Source organism: Gallus gallus, chromosome 21, assembly GCF_016699485.2.
Source record: "Gallus gallus isolate bGalGal1 chromosome 21, bGalGal1.mat.broiler.GRCg7b, whole genome shotgun sequence".
In the NCBI taxonomy this organism is placed as follows: Eukaryota; Metazoa; Chordata; class Aves; order Galliformes; family Phasianidae; genus Gallus; species Gallus gallus.
Window position 1 is genome coordinate 4,945,757 of NC_052552.1, and position 21,016 is coordinate 4,966,772.

The 21,016-nt window shown below is 52.9% G+C and overlaps 2 protein-coding genes across 9 annotated transcripts in view; both read right to left on the bottom strand.

Annotated features, from left to right (window-relative positions):
* Positions 1–709: 709 nt before the first annotated feature.
* Positions 710–8,071, bottom strand: TMEM51 (transmembrane protein 51). Of its 5 annotated transcripts, none has more exons than XM_015297185.4 (3): positions 8,034–8,071; positions 2,737–3,161; positions 710–1,914 (listed from the first exon to the last, which is right to left on the bottom strand). In XM_015297185.4, exons 2-3 carry the CDS (start codon positions 3,075–3,077, stop codon positions 1,503–1,505), a joined length of 753 nt encoding a protein of 250 aa, XP_015152671.3. In that variant the 5' UTR covers positions 3,078–3,161; positions 8,034–8,071; the 3' UTR covers positions 710–1,502. The 5 variants fall into 5 exon arrangements, with proteins under 5 accessions (XP_015152671.3, XP_040507325.1, XP_015152673.3 ...); XM_040651391.2 differs by having other exon boundaries at positions 2,737–3,695; XM_015297187.4 differs by lacking the exon at positions 8,034–8,071 and adding an exon at positions 6,256–6,581.
* Positions 8,072–12,831: 4,760 nt separating this feature from the next.
* The window catches only part of KAZN (kazrin, periplakin interacting protein), a 52,628-nt gene continuing 44,443 nt past the window's right edge, over positions 12,832–21,016 (bottom strand). For 2 of the 4 annotated variants that reach the window (XM_046903289.1, XM_025142591.3), the window contains exons 3-8: positions 18,898–19,034; positions 17,367–17,537; positions 16,938–17,127; positions 15,980–16,107; positions 15,842–15,892; positions 12,832–14,623 (exon numbers count right to left, since the gene is read on the bottom strand). In XM_046903289.1, the coding sequence (XP_046759245.1) occupies positions 14,456–14,623; positions 15,842–15,892; positions 15,980–16,107; positions 16,938–17,127; positions 17,367–17,537; positions 18,898–19,034 (845 nt within the window). In that variant the 3' untranslated portion in view covers positions 12,832–14,455. Of the gene's footprint in view, positions 14,624–15,841; positions 15,893–15,979; positions 16,111–16,937; positions 17,128–17,366; positions 17,538–18,897; positions 19,035–21,016 lie in introns of all 4 variants that reach the window. The other 2 variants (XM_015297197.4, XM_004947494.5) reach the window with 1 other exon arrangement.

Genomic DNA, 21,016 nt, shown 5'->3' on the forward strand with positions numbered 1-21,016 from the left:
CACCTCTCCCTCTCCTTTACCATTCCACTGCCTTCAGAAATAACGGCTCTTCCAATTGACAGTATATTACCATGCAACCCTCACACAGGGGATGAACCACTCCCATGGGATGAGGAAAAGCTGCCAAGGAGCAGCAGAACCTCTTCATCCCTTCATCTTCAACAACAATAAACAAGGATCTCCGTTTCACCTCCCCCAAATTTCCCTCGTGTTTAAAGTGGTCTTTTTTGTCCTTGTTGTTGCATTAATTTGCTTAAGGAAGTCCCTTATCATATGATTTCCCTGCCTGAGATCATGTCATCCCTTGGGGCACAGCAAAGTGAATGTGATTGCAATAATGGGAATGATGGGGTAGAATATGAAGCAATAAATCATCACAGGTACCACCATATGGATTTGGACCAACATCTCGTTCACACTTCTTTTTGGCCATTTGTGTTCATCTCATACCTTTTACATTCCCAACCACCAAGCCAACCTCGACTGGACAGGCCACCCCTACACCAAGATCAGCATCCTATGAACAGTAACACAGCATGGACATGTGGCTGGGGATGGCTTGACTCCTGTTGCCCAGGAGGTAGCACAACTTTGGGATGCCCAAGGAGCAGCATCCACCCTAAACCAGTTGGCTGATTTCGCACAGCTCTGGCCTTCAACCCATGGGAACAGCCACCTGCACACACAGATGCACATGCATACACACACCCCACGTACAAAATATTTATTTAGAAAAGGACTGCTTGCACTGCATGGTCTTGTCATTTTACCCAGAACACCTTGAACAACCCTTGGCAGTTGTCCACTGTGGCAGTTTCCAGCCCCAAACGGACTGTCCCTTCGACTCACAGCACAACACACAAAAGAGAAAACCATTGAGGCAAGAAACTCAGTCCTCTCCTACAGGAGAATGGGCAGTAATGCCAGTAAGAAACCTCCTATGGGTAAAGCCTATAGGTCTGACAAGCTTAAGGGCTTGTTTCATTCCTCTTCGCACCAGCAAGCATGCAACTCTGCAGGCACTTGGGCCAGCCCTGTGCCACTATCCCCAACCCCACTGGTGTCTGGAGTGGTGACAGCTACATCACTAACCTGACACTTTTAATGCCTTACTCAAAAAGAAAAGACAAAAAAAAAAAAAAAAAAGACAGAAAGTTTCCCTTTTTCCTCTTGGAAAATTCTTATTAAATAGCAGTTTGGTGGCTTGGAAACCCATTGCTGGGGCAAGGCACAAAGGAGAGAAGATACATTAGGTGGTCTTTAAATTAAAACAACGCAGAACACACATCTGACTCTTGCAGCCTTCACGTCCTTCACAGCATCGCCATTTCCCCACGGTGTTTGACACAGTGCTGTCCTGGGAAGACCCAGTCCCATTTGTGCAATGCTGCAGTCCCCACCACATCAGTACCTCAGCATCCAGAGAGCATCCAACACTCCTGCACTCCGTGACCAGCCCTCTCTGAGTGTTTCCAATCCGCACAATGACCGACCCCTCCTTTCTAAGTCAACTGTTGGCTTCCCGGTGCTTTTTCCTGGATATCCTCATACTTTGGAGGTGGGGTCAATGGCTCAATTGTGATGGGACCGGTGCTGCTCCCATCACCGAGGTTGAGGCGGATGTCCTTGAGATGCAGCTTCTCCGACTTGATCCTCCGCACCTTGAGGGGCTTCAGGCGCTTGCTGAGACGCGAGTTGTTCCGGCCTGGTGGCCGCTCGGTGCTGGGCTCTGCATTGGCTGCTCCTGATGGCTGCGTGCCCTCCTCAAGCCCTGTCAGTGATTCATAGGAGGGCAGTGAGACGCTGATCCTGCGGTTCCGCTCCGGGTCGCGGGGCTCCGAGTAGCCTGCATTCATCACCTCCTCGTAGCTGGGGACGTAGTAGCGGGAGGACACGTCTTCATCCTCTTCTTGGCTGCAGGAGACAAAGAGAGAACATCAGCCCCACATCACTTCGACTGCAGTGGGGCACGGGGACAGAGAGAGGCGATGAAAACACAACCTGAAATAAAGGACAGAATATCAGCCCTTCTATGTTATGTAGCAGTTCAAACAGACTGCAACGCCACCTATGTTCAGGCATCTTTCTACTGCCTTCACAGAGCCATAAGGGAAAGAAATGATGTCTCAGATCACCAGGTCCAACCCCAACCCACCCCCACTGTGCTCACTGACCACGTCCCTCAGTGCCACATCTCCACACTCAACACCTCCAGGGATGGTGACCCCACCACCTCCCTGTGCAGCCCATGCCAGCGCATCACCGCTCCTTCTGAGAAGTAGTTTTTCCTAATATCCAGCCTGGATGCATTTCAGGTTGGGTTCCATCCCACGAATGTTCATCCACCTGCACCCCGGTACCTGCACACATACACTCTGCATTGCTCCTGCTTGAGCGAGTTGCTTTTAAGTGATGGGGTCCTGTGGTTGGACTGGGTGATCTTAGTGGTCTTTTCAACATTAATGACTCTACGAGTGGGCATGGTGGGGATGGGCTGACATTTTGGCTGAACGGCCTTTGTGGTCTTTCCAACCTTAATGACTCCATAGCTCTTCATCTGCTCTGCAGCAGCCACCCATCTCTGGGGGTTAACCATTAACAGGCATCCCATGGCGCAGCTATGCCCGCTCAGCTTCTAGAGCACTGCTTACATATCCACAGTGCCTCCTTTCACCCACATCACTGACACAGCTGGGTTTGCTTCTCCCTGAGCTCCTGCTGCCCCCCAGGGCTCACCTGTCCTCCTCCTGCTGTGAAGGCTCCACGGATGCTTGGTGCTGCACCACCCTGGGGATATCCTCACTCTGCCTCTTCTTGTCACGGACATTCAAGCAGAGGGACAGCAGCAGCAGCAGCAGACCTGCCCCAACCAGAACGTAGGCCACAGAAAACGTCTTGCTCTTAAAAATACCCCCACCACCGCGGTCGGGCTTGCTGCTATTCCCAGCGTTGAGTTTATCGGGGTGTCCGAAGCCGGGCACAAGGTTCCACACGGCCAAGATGACGCCGAGGATGAGCATCCCCAGCCCGATGGCCGTCAGTGCGTAGTGCGACCCGTTGGTGCGAGATGGGGCCATTGTGCATTGGCCACCTCACTGCATCCCTGGTGGCCCCGGGTGGCTACCATGCGTGCGGTGCTCGGGCAGAGCAGAAGGGCAGACCTGCAGAGAGAGAACACCGTTCCCATAGGCTCACCCTGACCCAAGCACTGGGCTTTGAGCACTCTGGTTCAGAGCCGGCCAAGTCAATGCTGCCTTTCCATCCTGCACGGGATGCCTGCATTTCCCCGGCCACACACGTGGGATGTGATTGCTTTCCAAAAATAAACACATGCAACTGCATCTCCTGGCGGCTTGCCTCAACCTCAGCACGCAGGGACGGCAGCGAGGAGTGCAACCTCACGCTGCAAACTGCATGTAGGTAATGCAGCAAGGACCCCAGATTTCCATGCCACAGTCTGACAGCAGCATCCCACGGGTGCCAAAGGCAGCAAGCAGCTGTGCAAACACGCCACTCTGTTTTCCTTTCTTGGCTTTGCAGTGCTTGTTTGTGCAAGGAGCCATCCCTTGGACAGGATGCCGCTGCGTGCTTTTCCCATATACGCCTCTGCTCCACGTCGTGGCAATCTATGCCGTTGGTCCCTGGTTCATGCTTGCTTGTTTAGCTTGAGAGCGTGCTGGGTCACTGGGTCATGGCTAGAAATGAGCAGCATTCCCAGAAAACAGCAACTTGTAAGAAAAGACACGCAAGCCAAGCAAGGAAATGGGGATAATAGAATGGGTTTGAGTTGGAAGGGACTGTTCAAGGCCATCTAGTTCAACGGGGACGCAGAGCAAACTTCCCCATCTCAGCCCTCCGCTCTTAAATCCCCCTTTGGATGCCCCCAAAGGACTCTCTATGCATTCAGCATAGCCCCAGCCCTGCTCCTTGCCTCTCTCCAGTTCCTGCCCTACAAAGCAGCCCGGTGAGGACATGCCAGGTAGTGCTGCTGGAGCCTTCATCAGCCACAGCTGCTCCCCAGGTCAGCACCCCCTGTCAGAGGGTTGCCCAATAGCCCCCAAGGCCCATCCAGAGCCCACCGTGCTGTGTTGGCAGCTCCACACCATGCCTTCTGCTGGGGACAGCACCCACACTGCAGGTGGCTGTAAACTCAACGACCTTTGTGGGTGTGGAGCGTATTGCAATGGGGAATTGCATCACACGTCCCGCTCCTTCCTCATCTCCTGCTGCATCCGGCCCCATTCCCAGCCACACCGCTGCCATCGGGACCGAACGACGGCCCCAGGTGCCACTCACTCCCCTACCAACCCAGCTCCTATCCTCAAGCTATCCATCCAGCAGAGCATCGTGCGGGCACTGAGCTCCCACCTGCAAAGCACCGCCAGGGCTTTGTGGGGGGAGAAATCACAGCACCACGCTGCCCTCAGCCATAGATCTGTGGGGAGGGGCACGACGGGGAAGGAACAGAACGCTCATTTTGCTGGAGGAATGGAAGGTTTCCAAAAGCAATGCACCTTCTCACCGTCTCCAGCCTCCCTCTGGCACCTCTCTAAGCTGCTCCGTCACTGCAGCGTTGAAAAGTTTGGCCCAGATCCCTGCCCTGCAGAGAGGGCAAATCGCATTAACCCACGCAGAGACGTCCGTGTCTCTCTCACCATCTAATTATCTCTACTTTAGACTTATCAGAGCACGCTGTTGTAGCCATAGCCCCACTGCTGTGACGTCAATGGTTGGAGAAGAGCTCTGGAAAAAGCAGTGCAGCCTCAGTGAAAAGGGAACTTGGCAGCATGGGGAAAGCTACAGCACCTCCAGGAAAGCACCAAACCAAAGCCTCCCTATGGCCAGAAATGCACCTCCAGTTTGGCAGTGGCCGTGGACATTCATCCATCCATTCATCCATCCCTCCACCCAACCATCTAGAAGGCAGATGAAGCAGTGCAGAGCAGCTGCCACGTGACCCCCCTGCTCTGGCAACAGGCGGCAGGGAATTCTCAGTCCTGTGCTGCAATCCAGAAACCCCCAAAGATTGTTCTGACACCATTTCCCCCCACTCTGTTCACTGCCATCATGAGCCATCACGTGCGACCAGCCCGTACTCACCGCCCTCACTGCTCTGCTCCCACCTCAATGGTGACATGGGGCCACCGCTGTGCCCAGAGCTCCAGCCTTCCCCACAGCCAGCCCCCGCCCCACAGCCAGCCCCACACCAGCAGCCCCAGCCACCTTTGTCCCCATCCCACGCACACCTGCGGTCTTGTGCTCACCGCTGTCAATGATTTACACCAGGAACTCCGAATCATTAAACCAGAACGTTTCTGTGTGCTCTCAGCTCCTTCCCTTGCTAGAAACCACGGCAGTCCCTGCTGCTCCCCATCCACTGCGTCCCCTTCCTGCTCCTGTCACCGGGTTGCAGCTCCAAGCCCCACTCAGGGTGAAATCCAGGGTTTTCCACTCCCTGGGTGAGGTCAGAGTGGATGCACAGCTCATCCCATTGGGGCCGGCCACCGGCAGCATGCCCAGGTCATGACACATGGGACCATTTTCACCTTGCAGGCAAATGAGCTCAGTAGGGGATGACACACACAGCTGGTGACCAACGTGGTCCTGGGGCTGGTGGCGGCTCAGCATCTGCCTCTGACAACTTTCAGTATCGTAGAAACATAGAATCATGGAGTGGTTGGGTTGGAAGGCATCTTAAAGATCAAAGACCCATAGAACGGCTTAGGTTGGAAGATTACATACCCATAAAACGGTGGGGTTGGAAGATCATAGGACCACTGAAAATTGGGGTTGGAAGGGAGCCCGAAGCCCATCCAGACCCAACCCCTGCGGTGGGCTGGTTGCTCTCCAACAGATTAGGTTGCCCAAACCCCATCCAGCCTGGTCTTGTATACCTCCAGGGATGGGGCACCCACAGCTCTCTGGTATTCTGCCCACACCCTGAACCCCGAGGCTCCCCACAACGTGGGTAACTCCTCCCTGCACCTCCCCATCCCCAGGAGGCAGGCTGATGTCAGCTCCAAGGCACCAGCCTTCATCTCTATGTCTGCACCACTTCTCATTAACGATTTCTCCTTCTAATTTGTGAGCTCAGCCCATCCCCGCAACTCTCTCCTCCACCAAGCCCTGCACAACGTGAGATTCAGCCACCCCATAACCCAGAAGGGTGGGAAACACCCACAGCTCTCCCCGCCGTGGGTTCGTCCAACTCCAGTTGCCTTTGGCCAACCTCCAGCCACCTCCATTGCCACTCACCGGTGGAACGCAGCAAGACAGAGGGACAGGCTGTTGGGTTTTGCTTCCTGCCGGCAGCGATTGGCACTAATTGCTCCCTGCGTTCCAGAGAGGCACTTTCGGGGTTATTTCCTATGCAGGTATTTGGCTCACCCACCCTTCCCCACGGCGCTTCCCCAGGAGGTGCCCACAGCAGAGCGGTGCCTCTTCCTGCAAAACCTCTGCTCTGCTTTCTGCTCCCAACCCCTCTGCAATCTCAGAGTCCCCTTCAGTTTTGATTTAAAGGGAATAAAAGCGCCGGCAGAGCGAGCCGGGCTGCACACTTCCCTTTCATGGAGGATTGCCCCAAGCTTTGCCCTTCCGTCACGTTTTGGTTCCGGGCTGGTTCAGAACCAATGGCAATCACAGAGGCTGCAGAAAAGCCTGAGCCAAACAAACCAGCCTGGGGAACTCCCAGCACCCTGACCTGCTCCCTTCCTGCTTTGCACAGCACTGTATTCAATACCTTTGGCTCGCTGGGTTTTTTTTTTTCCTTCCAGATTTCCTGATTCTGACTTTTCACGCCGTGGATACAGGAATTAAAGGCGTCACGTGGGCTCTGCTCTGCCAGCTGAGAGATCCAGCCCATCTCCAGCAGCAAACCCTCTCCTGGAACCCACAGCACCATCCGGACACCACTTGGACACCACCTGGACATCATCCTGACACCATATGGGCACCATCCGGACACCAACCGGCCATGAAACTCATCAGGATGAAGACGTGCATTTGGGATTGGGCGCCCAGCCCCGAGCGAAGCGCACAGATTTGCTTTGCCAAGTTCTGCACCGAGCAGTTTTTTGGGAGAACTGCAGCAATGCTCCCGACAGAAACCCCATGAGCACACAACACCCCACTCAGACCAGCCCTACAGAGCCACCTCTTGCCTTGTTTGCTCTCCAAACACTGCGCCTCCAGCAGCCGCGTTGTGCTCTGACCCCAAAGCACCATTGGGTTCGGTGTAGGATTTGCCATTCCCCATCCCTTCCTGCATTCAGGACAGCCACCTCCAGTGCTGCAGGGTGACAACGTGCCCCAAGCCCCATATCTGCCCCATATCTCCACCACATATCTCCATATATCCCCATGTCACTGTGCCCCTCATCTCTGCCCCCCATCTCCCACCTCCTACTATGTGGCATTGTGCTCCTGCAGGCTGTCCCCCCCCACAATGCCATATCACCCCATTTCCCAAAGTCCCCATGTCCCTGTGCCCCCCATATCCCCAAGTTCCTCTGCCCCCTCTCTCCACCCCATATCTCTGCCCCACATTACCATCTCCTGCTCAGCACTGCACTCCTGCAGGCTGTGACCCCATAACCCCATATAACCCCACATGACCCTATACCCCCACCTCTGCCCCATATCCGCATATACCCCTCGTACATCCATGCCTGCCCCACATCCCTGCCCCACACATCACCTTCTCCTGCTTAGTGCTGCGCTCCTGCAGGCTGCATCCCCCTACATCCTCACAACTCAACGTCCCCATATTGCCCCTATATCCCCCCATATCCTCATACCACCCCATACCCCCGTGCCCCTCAAGTCCCACCTGTGCCCCACACATTACTTTCTCCTGCTCTTTGTGTTTCCCAGTGCTGGCGCGGGGGACAACACCCGCTCCCATCCCAACCCGGTGCCAACCCACGTCCCAGCCTCATCCCATCCCGGAGCCTTAACGCTGCCCAAGCCCTACCCCGGCCCCAAAGGACCCCACTCCCCTCCCGGCCCCACGCAGCCCCCGGGACGCCACGCACCTCCCGACAGCAGCAGCGGCGGGGAACCTCCCCGGGGCGGTGCTGTGATGCCGGGGCCGGGCTGGGAGCGTTGCGCTCCGGCTGCCGCTCCGGCTCCGCCCGCTCCGGGCTCCCCCTCCACCTCCCCCAGCACTTCCCTTTCCCACGGGCTCGGAGTACTTCCCATTATTATTTCCCATTATTTCCCATAATTTCTCCTCTATTTCCCATAATTTCCCATTATTTCTCCGTTATTTCCCACTTCTTATTATTTCTCCATCCTTTCCCATTTTTCCCCCATTATATCTTCATTATTTCCCACAATTTCCTATTATTACCTTCTATTTCCCATTATTTCTCCGTTATTTCTCCATATTCCCCCATTATTTCCCACTATTCACATTATTTCTCTATTATTTTCCGTTGTTTCTCCATTATTTATTCACATTTCCCCATTATTTCCCGCTACTCCTATCATTTCTCTTTTATTATTCATTATTTCTCCATTATTTTTCATTTTTTCTTTATTATTTCCCACCATTCTTTCCCATTCTTTCTCCATTTATTTCCATTATTATCCCATATCCCCCATCCCATTATTTCCCATTATTACCCACTATTTCTCATTATTTCCCCACTATTTCCCATAATTTATCATTTTTACCCATTTTCCCCCATGATTACCCACAATTTCCCCACATTTCCCCATTATTTCCCATTATTACCCACTATTTCTCATTATTTCTCCCTTATTTCCCATTATTTCCCAATTTTCCCCATTACTTTCCATAATTTCTCCATTATCTCCCATGTTCCCCCATGATTTCCCCACTATTTCCCATTATTTTCCCACATTTCCCCATATTTCCCCATTATTTCCCCATTATTACCCACTATTTCTCATTATTTCTCCCTTATTTCCCATTATTTCCCCATTTTCCCCATTTTCCCCATTACTTCCCATAATTTCTCCATCATCTCCCATTTTCCCCCATGATTTCCCCACTATTTCCCATTATTTTCCCATATTTCCCCATTATTTCCCCATAATTTTCCCACATTTCCCCATTATTTCCCATTATTACCCAGTATTTCTCATTATTTCTCCCTTATTTCCCATTATTTCCCCACATTTCCCCATTACTTCCTCATTATTTCCCCATTATCTCCCATTTTCCCCCATGATTTCCCCACTATTTCCCATTATTTTCCCACATTTCCCCATTATTTCCCATTATTTCCCATTATTACCTACTATTTCTCATTATTTCTCCCTTATTTCCCATTATTTCCCCATATTTTCCCATTTTTCCCCATTACTTCCCATAATTTCTCCATTATCTCCCATTTTCCCCATGATTACCCACAATTTCCCATTATTTTCCCATATTCCCCCATTATTTCCGGTTATTCCCCACTATTTCTCATTATTTCTCCCTTATTTCCCATTATTTCCCCACATTTCCCCATTACTTCCCCATTATTTCCCCATTATCTCCCATTCCCCCCCCTGATTACCCAAAATTTCCCCTCATTTCCCCATATTTCCCCATTATTTCCCATTATTACCCACTGTTTCTCATTATTTCTCCCTTATTTCCCATTATTTCCCCACATTTCCCCATTTTTCCCCATTACTTCCCACAATTTCTCCATTATCTCCCATTTCCCCCCATAATTACCCACAATTTCCCATTATTTTCCCATATTCCCCCATTATTTCCCGTTATTACCCACTGTTCCTCATTATTTCTCCCTTATTTCCCATTATTTCCCCACATTTCCCCATTATTTCCCATTATTACCCACTGTTCCTCATTATTTCTCCCTTATTTCCCATTATTTCCCCGCATTTCCCCATTATTTCCCCGTTACTTCCCATAATTCTCCCATCATCTCCCATTTCCCCCCACGATGTCCCACGATTTCCTCATCGTTTCCCCACGTTTCCCCATCCCCTCCGCAGAGCCGCATGGGATTTTCCACTGTCTCCCCCACTCCCCTGGGGGCAGAGCGGGCACTGCCCTTCCTCCTCTCGCCCAACCCAATGGGCAATGAGCCCAGAGCTGCTCCGTAGTGCCGTGCAACCACCGACGTCCCGCCCTTTGCACGGCTCATTTTGCATTCTCAGGCTTGGCCACCTCCCTGTGCTCCCCCAACCCCACACTGACCTCTTGCGTGGGGGCGTTACCCGTAGATTTCTCCTTTCTCCTGCAAGAAAATGAAACTCAACCCGACTTCACCCAGGGAACGAGCCCTGCGCCTTCAGCCAAACCCCACAGCTCTGGAGCTGACCCCTACGGGCTGCAACCGGAGCTGGTGCAGCTCAATGGGCTCCTTGTGCTCCCTTCTGCAAAGCTGAACATCAGCCAAGGATGGGCTTCTTCATGGCCACGGGACAAGGGCTGAGTTACGGAGCTCCAGCCACATTCCTGAGCCACATTTGGGGCTCAGGGGTCGTCCCAGAGCTCTGGGTGCTCCTGGATGGCCCAACCCCAAAGCCAACCCCATGTCCGTTGCCATCACCATGCCCAACACCATCACCATGCCCAACCCCATCACCATGCCCAATGCCAACCCCATGCCCAATGCCAACCCCATGCCCAACCCCATCACCATGCCCAATGGCAACCCCATGCCCAACACCATCACCATGCCCAATGCCAACCCCATGCCCAATGCCAACCCCATGCCCAACCCCATCACCATGCCCAATGCCAACCCCATGCCCAGTGCCAACCCCATGCCCAACCCCATCACCATGCCCAATGCCAACCCCATGCCCAACCCCATCACCATGCCCAATGCCAACCCCATGCCCAACCCCATCACCATGCCCAATGCCAACCCCATGCCCAATGCCAACCCCATGCCCAACACCATCACCATGCCCAATGCCAACCCCATGCCCAACACCATCACCATGCCCAATGCCAACCCCATGCCCAACCCCATCACCATGCCCAATGCCAACCCCATGCCCAATGCCAACCCCATGCCCAACCCCATCACCATGCCCAATGCCAACCCCATGCCCATTGCCAACCCCATGCCCAGCACCATCACCATGCCCAATGCCAACCCCATGCCTGCAGCCCAGGGAAGGCCTTTGGAAGAAGAGGAGTTGGGTTTGGGTTGAGCTGAGCCCCCAGCCCGCACGTGTCTGAGTGAGGAGAGCTGTTTAATAGGGTTAATTCAGGAATAGGACACACCTCTGCGTTTCTTTGGGTTCTCCGTGGATCGCTCAGCGCTGCGGCGGCGATAAATCCCGGCTGCGTGCTCCCTCCTCTGTCCATAGGGTGTAGCAGCAACCCGAGAGCAGCTGAGCCCTGCTGGGGCTGGGGGGATGCTCGGTGCACACACAACAGGATGCAGCAGGGATGCAGAGAGGATGGAGTGGGGGATGCAGTAGTAATGCAGCTGCGATGCAACAGGGATGCAGCTGGGATGGAATGGGGATACAGCAGGGATGCAGCTGGGATGCAACAGGGATGCAGCTGGGATGGAATGGGAATACAGCAGGGATGCAGCTGGGATGCAACAGGGATGCAGCTGGGATGCAGGTGGGATAGAATGGAGATGCAGCAGGGATACAGAAGAGATGAAGCAGGGATGCATCGGGGATGGAATTGAGGTGCAGAGGGGATGCAAAAGAGATGAAGTAGGGATGCATCGGAGATGCAGCAAGGATGTAATGGGGATGCAAATGGAAAGCAGTGGGGTTGGAATGGGGTTGCAGCAGGGGTGAAGTAGGGATGCACAAGGACCAGTAAACAACAACCAGCCTTAAAAACAGCAACAGCCCACAGGTCAGCCACAGATTTCAGGTCACGTTCTCCAAATCAGCTTTAAAGTGCAGTTTCCTTCAGCTTTGGCAGCTGCTCCCACGCGGCCCAATATGGCATCAGCAAATATTTGCCACCAACCTCAGCCACGGGCTGCGCGGGGCTTATCTCACTACAGTCACACCTCAGTGCCATGTTTTATTCCCATTAATACTCCATCATACTGCTAATTAACAGGGCTGCCCTGCCAGCTGGCAGCTGGTGTGTGTTTCCCTTCCCATTGCTCACAACGCTCCTGCCTGGTTCCATGCACGACACTATGGGCTTTAAATGTGTAAAATATCAGATGTTCATCGTATTTTGTTCTGTATTTGCTGTTCTGTATTATCCATGGTTGCCTTGGCATCCTCCAGTCCAAAAAGCCAATCTTAGCCTGTTGGGAAATGGGCAGACCCAACTACGCGCAACCTGACCCCAGTATATGGGGTAGAAAACCAAGCACACGGGAACATATTTTCCTGCTGTGCTGCCCTATGGGAGAAAAAATGAATTCTTACCTGTTTTCTGCAGGGTGTATCACCTCGGACTGGCGCTGGGTTGCTCCATGCACAATAGGGACATACTGCCTCACACCCTTCCTCATGCCCATCCCATTGCCTTGGCTATGGTGGACTCCATCCTTGGCATCACATCCATGGATCCTGGATGGATCTTGGCCAGATCCACACACCCCCGCATCCTTTCCTATAGGAAACCCCAATCCTGCTTGCTCCCATGGGTCAAAAAACCCAAACCCATCCCATGATGAGGATGGCGTTGCTGGTAGGGCACCCAACAGCATGCCCCATTGGCACCCAAAAGGCACTGCAACGACGCTGAGCTGCCCAACACCCCATGCCCACCTCCACCCCACACCCACATCCCCTCTGCACCCAACAATGGACCCCATTGGCCAGGACACGAGGACAGGTCAACCCAGCGCCCAACCCCACCACCAATCCCCGACCTCAACTGAAGCACGCGGAGCTCACCCGTACTTTAAAATAAGCTTTATTTAGATTTTTTATAGTTTTTTTTGTTTGTTTGTTTGTAATATTTGCATCCATGCCTTCAAGGATCCTCCCCCCCCTTCATTGGGGGGGGGGGAAAAAAAGTTAAATCTAAGGTTACCCATAATCCGTATCCTATTTCCCGAAGTTCTCTCTTTTAAATAAATTGTCCTCTTAGTAATTTTTTTTTCCTCGGTTTTTTTCTTGCTTTTTTTTTTTTTTTTTTTTTTTTTTTAGAATGATTTCCTAATTTACAAAATAAAAACGGCTGAAATGCAAAAGGAAACTACTGGATACCAAGGGAGATCGCTCGTCTGCTTTCGTCGGCGGAGAGTTTAAATTATTAAAAAAAAAAAAAAAAAAAAGAAAGAAATGCAAGGAGAAAAAGGAACAAAATGACCAAAAAAAAAAAAAAAAAGAGTCAATGGATTAAAAAAAAAAACAAACAAAAAACAACAGCTTTTCTGCAGAAAAGTTCTGCTTTTCCTCCCCGGCCCTCCCCACAGCATCCCGTGGGGGAACGCAGAGCGCGGGAGTGAATTTCTGCCACTTAAGACAAAATATTCCCCATTCAAACGGGGCACGCGTCTCGGGATTCAGAAAAATAAGACACTATTATAGCACTATTAAATAAATCTTCATACTCTTTTTTTTTTTTTTTTCCCTCTTAAGAGCTTCCAATGATACCGCTGAGCGTTAAAGCATACAGGTTTGCGAGCTCGTCGTTAAAGCGGAGCGCGGCTTCCAAGCGTCCCCCCAACATTGGCACTGCTATATAGGGACGTTGCTTTCCCTTGGCCCCCAGTGCCCCCCGGTTTTAATGCCAGCAAAGGGTGAGCACCCCAAATCCACATTGGGAAGCTCCGAGGTCGCTGGGTTCTTCCAAGGCTTTAAGTGCTCCCACGCCGTCCCCGTTCCCCATCCCTTTCCTCCTCCCCAGCCCTCCCCAGCGACGTGGAAAAAGAATATATATATTAAAAAAAAAAGAAAAAAAAAAAAAAGAAAAAACCCCAACATTTCTGCAATAATTTAGTTAGAATAGCTCCTCTCTGGGTTTGTGCAAATAAATTAAAACGACACAAGGGAAGGGGAAAAACACAGATTCCAGAAGGCGTTACGACGAGCCCGTTGTGCTGCCACCTCCTCGGGGGATAATGCAATTTGGGTGGGTTTCATTTCTTGGTTTCGTTTTGTTTTCTTTTCTTTCCTTAAGGTCTCCGAAGATGTTGGGGTCCCCTTCTCCGAGGTGGGGTCCCCCCGCAGGACAGGCTCCAGAAGAACAGCGGTTTCGGACAAGAGACGTCACAAGCACAAAGTGCACGAGATTCCCGTTATTTACAGACACACAGCAGTCCTTCAAGTTTCAAGTTTTGTCGAAAAGGAGGAGGTTTGGGGAATGAAAAACGAAACAAAATGAACAGAATAAACAGAAATCCCCCAAACGACAAAAAAAAAAGAAAAAGAAAAGTAATAATAAGAAGTGACGACAAAGGAAGAGTTACTGGAATGCTTAAAAAAATAAAATCAAAATAGGAGGGGTGTGGGGACAAAATTACAACGCGACTTGGGTATGCACATGTGGGGGCTGTACACTGTGGGGGGCGAGGGGTCACCAGTCCGCGTCCTCCTCGATGTAGTAGTCGGGGGCCGTGCCGTCAAACAGCCCCGGGTCGAGGGATTTGCGCTGCTTGCCCCGGGCGAACACCCGTGAGATGGAGCCAAAGCCCATCTTCTCCTTCTTCTTTTTCCGTTTTTGGTCCTCGAGGTCTTCCAGAGACTGCAGGAAGAGGAGGGGTGGAGGTGGTACGGCTGATCTCTGGGGTTTTGCTGGTGGGTTTGTCACTAAGCTGTTGCTTGCAGTGCGGCTGCGGGGCGTGCATGGGGCTCCCATGCATGGGGTATGCAACCCATTCCCACTGTGCCCCCTAAACTATGTCACAGGATCACCAGACCATGAAAGTTGGAGAAGACCTCCAAGATCATCAAGTCCAACCATCAACCCATCCCCACCGTGCCCACTGATTGTGTCCCCAGATAGAATGATAGAATCATTAAGGTTGGACAAAACCTCCAAGGTCATCAAGTCCAACCATCAACCCATCCCCAAATAGAAAGACAGAATAATTAACGTTGGAGAAGACCTTCAAGATCAAGTCCAAACAATCAACCTATCCCCACTGTGCCCACTGATCGTGTCCCCAAACAGAATGATAGAATCATTAAGGTTGGAGAAGACCTCCAAGGTCATCAAGTCCAACCATCAACCCATCTCCACCATGCCCACTGATCATGTCCCCAAATAGAATCATGAAAGTTGGAGAAGACTTCCAAGATCATCAAGTCCAACCACCAACCCATCCCCACCATTCCCACTGATCATGTCCTTAAATAGAATCATTAAGGTTGGAGAAGACCTCCAAGGTCATCAAGTCCAACCGTCAACCCATCCCCAAATAGAATGATAGAATAATTAACGCTGGGGAAGACCTCCAAGATCATCAAGTCCAACAATCAACCTATCCCCACCATGCCCACTGATTGTGTCCCCAAATAGAATGATAGAATGATTAAAGTTGGGAAGACCTCCAATATCAAGCCCAACCATCAACCCATCCTGTCATGCTCACTGACGACATCTCCACATTGAACATCTCTGAGGCTGTTCAACACCACCAGATACACAGATCCCAGTGAATACTGAGGTCCAGGTCCTGAACTTTTGTATCTGAAGTCATGGGGAGACCCAACCTCCTCCTACCCCACATTATCAGGAGTTTGGTTTCTCAATGCTGTCACTATAGGATGTCAGCCCCTGCTACATGGCAAAGCCACAGAGAGGCCCGGCTACCATGGGCATGAACACCCACAGCTTTTTAGGGTAAAACATAGAAGAATAACTCAATAATTCCATCGGTGCCTCTGGGTACCCCAAAAACCACTCTCTAGTGCAGGATGAGCTTTTGGGAGAGGGGCTTCTAGAGGAGTGATGCCCTACCTGTACAATGGGGTTGTGCAAGTTCTTCTGTACCGGTCCGGGGCTGTCCCCCTGCAGCAAGAAGGGGACGGGTGATGTTGAAACAGCTGGAACACAGCGTGGGCACCCTGCAGCACCTGGCTGCCCCCTGGGACTTACGTTGCAGAGCGAATGCGTCCGGTGTCGCGGCGAGTTGATGTCGCTCGGCGTGGACGATCGGTCACCTTCTGCTGCTGACGCGTCGGAGATGATGGAGGGCTGCCGGGAGTGGCATGGGCTCACCCGGACTGCTGCGGGGCAATGGGGGGATGGGGGTCAGCACTGGCAAAGCTCAGGTGTGGGGCTGCCCCCCGGCGTGAGCGAAACCCTCATGCAAACGCCAGATGCTGTGCAAAGCCCAGCAACCCCGTGTGCAACAGTTAAATTGCTATGCAAAACACCAGCCTGCAGCGCAGAACCCAAATCCATGAACAAGCTGGGTGATGCTGCTCAAGATCACAGAACCCCCCCATGCAAAACCTAAATCTCTGTGCAAAACCCCAGTGCAAGACCTAGGCCCGTGCAAAATATCCCCCGTGCAAAAACAGTTCCTGTTCAAAAACTCAGCAATGCCCAAACCCTTATGCAAAACCTGAGCCTTCTGTGCAAAATCCCAAGTATGCCCTGTGCAAAACCCCAGGCCCTGTTCACAACCCCAGCAACCTCTGGGGTATGCAAAACCTAACCCCCTATGCAAAATGCCAGGCTGCTGTGCAAGATCTAAACCTGTGCAAAACCCCCTGCAACCTCCCATGCACAACCTAAACCCCCACGCAGAGGCTCAGCCTGCGGTGCAATAAAACAAATGCGCCCTGTGCAAAACCCAGGTCCTGCTCTACACCCCAGCAACCCCCTGTGCTGGGGGGTGCCCCATCAAAACCCAAGCACCCCATGTGCAAGAAGGCTGATGCTATCCTAAACCCCAGCAACCTTCTGTGCAAACCCAAAGCCCTGTGCAAGACCCAGACCCATGCGAAACAAACAAGACCCCTCCGTGCAAAACCACCGATCCCGTTCAAGACCCCAGCAACAACCCATGCAAAAACAAAGCTGGTGCACAAACCAGTGCAGGTCTCACCTTGCCGGTCGGCCGAGTGTGCGGGGTGGGAGTGGTACAGGGTCTGCTGGCTCTGCCGGATGGCAGCAGTGAGTGGTAGGTCGGCCTGCAGCACCCACTCCTGGTTGCCATTCAGCACCGTCTCGCCCGGCATGGCCAAGGAATGGCGCTTGGGGACGTCCTTGGTCAGCGTGGCCAGGGATTGCTTGGCCTGTGGGGACACTGCAATCAGCACCCGGATGCAATGCTGCAGCATTGGGGACAGCATTTGGATGCAACACTGCAATGAACCCAGGCAACAGAGCGACAAACCCTAAAAGTGCAATCTCCTGACAATGCTCAAATGCAACGCCGCAACGCTGCTGCATCCACCTCAGTGCAATAAATGCTGAGCCCTGACCCAAACCAGGCACCCCTCACAGATGGGAGATGCTGTAAGGCTGAGCTCACCATGGCCAGCTCGGCCTCCAGCTCCTTCATGCGGTTGTCTTTGAGGTCGAGCTGGGAGCGCAGGGCGCTGGCGTGGTCGGTGGCCTCCTTGGCTTGCCTCCGCAGCTCCCACTTCTCCCGTTCCAGAAGGTCCTTCTCCTTGGCCAGGGCTTTCACTGCATCCTCACTCTCCTGGTGCAACATGGGGAAGGTGTTGAGATTGGGAATGGCCAACATCCCCCCTTCTTGGCCCTCCCTGCAGGCACCGTGTCCCAAAACGGGATGCCTGCGCACCAAAATGGGATGCTTGTATCCAAGAATGGGACACCTGTATCCCAGAATGGGATGCCTGTGCCCCAAATGAGATGCCTGTGCCCTAAAATGGGATGCCTGTGTCCCAAAACTGGAGGCCTGTGCCCAAAACCGGACACCTGTGCCCCAAAACTGGATGCCTGTGTCTCAAAATGGGATGCTTGTGTCCCAGAATGGGAACACCGGTGTCCCAAAATGAGATGTCTGTGCCCCAAAACTGGATGCCTGTGCCCCAAAACTGGATGCCTGTGTCCCAGAATAGGACACCTGCGCCACAAAATGGGACACCTGTGCCACAAAACAGGATGTCTGTGTCCCGAAATGGGATGCAGGTGTCCCAAAATAAGACGTCTGTGCCTCAGAACAAGATGCCTGTGCCCAAAAACGGGACACCTGTATCCCAGAATAGGACACCTGTATCCCAAAACAAGGTGCGTGTGTCTCAAACTGGACACCTCTGCCCCAAAACAGGACACGTGCCCCAAAATGGGGCACCTGTGCCCCCAAACGGGGTGCCTGTGTTCCCAAATGGGATGTCTGTGCCCCAAAACAGGATGCCTGTGCCCCAAAATGAGACATTTGTGCCCCAAAACGAGACGTGTGTCCCAAAACAGGATGCAAACACCATGCCCCAAAGCTGGAGAGCTCTGCCAGCACCTTGCCCCACGCTCCTTGTTTCTTCCCCGTGCACTGAAGATTGCAATGGCTTCCTTGTGGAAGGGGAAAAATGTCCCCGTGGCTGCCCCAGCTAGCCCGGAGCTGGCTGAGAGTGGCACCAGCCTTCAAAAATAGCAAATTTCTCCCTTTGCATGGAAAAAAGCCCAGAATAGCTGTGGGAGCTGAGTTCCCACGCTCGCTCGTGCCTGCGGACGGCAGAACTGTGAGCACAACAGGAAGCCTTGCCTGCAACCCCCCTCCTTTCCATCCCGAAAACATCCCAAAAATGCTCTTTATTACAGAGCAACTGTTTGTGTGCGCGCTCCGCACGCTCCAACCTTGCAGGCACACCAGGAGCGAGCTGCCTTAGGGCTACGGCCAGCAAAAGGGAGCAGATCAAATGGGCTGCCTGGAGTGTAGGGTGGCGGTGCCCCATCCCTGCAGACACCCAAGGTCAGGCTGGAGGGGCTCTGAGCGCTGATGGAGCTGTGGGTGTCCGTGCTCGGTGCAGGGGTTGGACCTGATGGTCAACCCCAAAGAAACCCAAGCTGAAGCCCCAAAGGAAGAAAAGCCACCCGCTCACCTTCCGGTGCTGCTCGTAGTTGCGGATGAAGTCGCGGAGCTGCTCCTCGCGGCTCTCCAGCGTGGCGTAGAGCTGCTGCATTTGGCTCACCAGGTCCGTCTTCTCCGCCTTCAAGCGCTTGCGGTCGGCTTTCATGGCTGCAAAGAGAGCAGCAGGGTAACCCGGGTCCGCAGCATCACCACCTTCTGTTGGGTTGGCTTCCTGCTGCTGCGTTCCAACATACCATGAGGTCCTACAGTCCCAAAGGTGTCCTCCAACCTTAGTGACTCATAGAATCATAGAATGGCCTGGGTTGAAAAGGACCACAATGCTCATCCAGTTCCAACCCCCTGCTACGTGCAGGGTCACCAACCACCAGCCCAGGCTGCCCAGAGCCACATCCAGCCTGGCCTTGACTGCCTGCAGGGATGGGGCATCCACAGCCTCCTTGGGCATCCTGTTCCAGTGCATCACCATCCTCTGCATGAAAAACTTCCTCCTAATATCCAACCTAAACCTCCCCTAATCACATTCATGGGATTCCAAATGGAAAAACTACCAGCCCTGCACAGGAGGGATGCACAAACCCATCGTGTCGCATTAACATTCACTTAATTTCTCCTGTTTCTCCATCCCAACCATGAAATCCAATGTTGTCACCGTGACTAACCCATAAAATCGGGCAGCCTTGCGTGGGGATCTTTGCTCTGTAATTAAATACATGCTCATTGAGCCCAGCCTTTGACACCTGCACGCAGCATCTTGCTGGCACTCTGCAGACAGCATCTGGCCATGCAGAAACAGGGCATCCCAGTGCAACATTGGCTTTTAGGAGAAGTGTTCCCATGGAGGATTCTGCCACTGGGGAATTTGCCTGGAAACACCCTGTGAGGAAGCCAAGTGATTTCCAAACCAAACCAGACCCAAATGGGCAACAAGGACGTGGTTGTTGACTTATGCTGGGATGTTAAGGGTCTTCTTCAGGTCCTTGAACATAGTCATCTACCTCCATATCTCCCGGGAACCCCATATCCATCCTTATGTACCAGATTCACCTTCATCTCCTGGGGGACCCCATATCCACCCTTATATGCTGGGGGACCCCATATCCACTCTCATCTGCCACGGACCTCACATCATCCACCTCCATCTCCTGGGGACCCTGCATCCACCTCCATCTCTTGGGGTGTCCATATCCACCAACATCCCACGGCGACTCCATTTCCACCTCTATCTGATGGGGGACCCCCTATCCATCTCCATCTCCTTGGGGGATCCCCTATCCGGCTCCATCTCCTTGGGAGTCCATATTTACCTCCATCTCCTGGGGACCCCATATCCACCCTTATCTGTGGGGGGACTCCATAACCACCTCCACCTCATGGGGATCCCATTTCCACCTCTATATGATGGGGGACCCCAAATCTACCTCCATCTCCTGGAGACCCCATATTCACCTCCATCTCCTGGGGACCCCGTTTTCACCCCTATCTCAGGGGGACCCCAGATCCACCTCCACCTCCAGGGGACCCCATATCCACCCTCACCTGCTGGGGGACCCCAGATCCCCCTCCACCTCATAAGTCACCCCAGGACATTATATGATTCCATTCTGGATGTCCTACGACCACAAAATAAGGCACAAGGGACAGAACCAGCCCAGAGGAAGGAGCTGCAACACAACATCCCCGCTCCGAGCCTCATCCTACACCACACCACTTCTGTGCTGGGAGATGCAAATGCTCCACGACGGCAGCAGGAAGAGCTGCTCTCCTCTCCCTTCCGCAGCAGGAAGGGCTGGTTGGCGTGGGACAACCCAGGAAGGCATTTCCCTATGGATCGAGGCTCCATTCACGCTTCTCCAACCCCAAACCAGACCCTTATGGCGGTGCTGGGATGCCAGAGAGGCTGGATCCTCCCCTCCCCACCCGCACTCTCTGCCTCCACAGTGCTTCCAGGCTCTCAGCCAAGCATGGCAGCGGATTTCCCTAACGTTCCCCTACAATTTCCCCATCACTTGCCTGCTAACAACACAGCATGCATGCAGGCAGGGAGGATGCTGCAGCCGCGTGTGGGGACCGCAGCCTGAGATCCTGCAGCCGAGCAGAGCCTGGCCACGTTCCCAATCAGTTCCATTCCC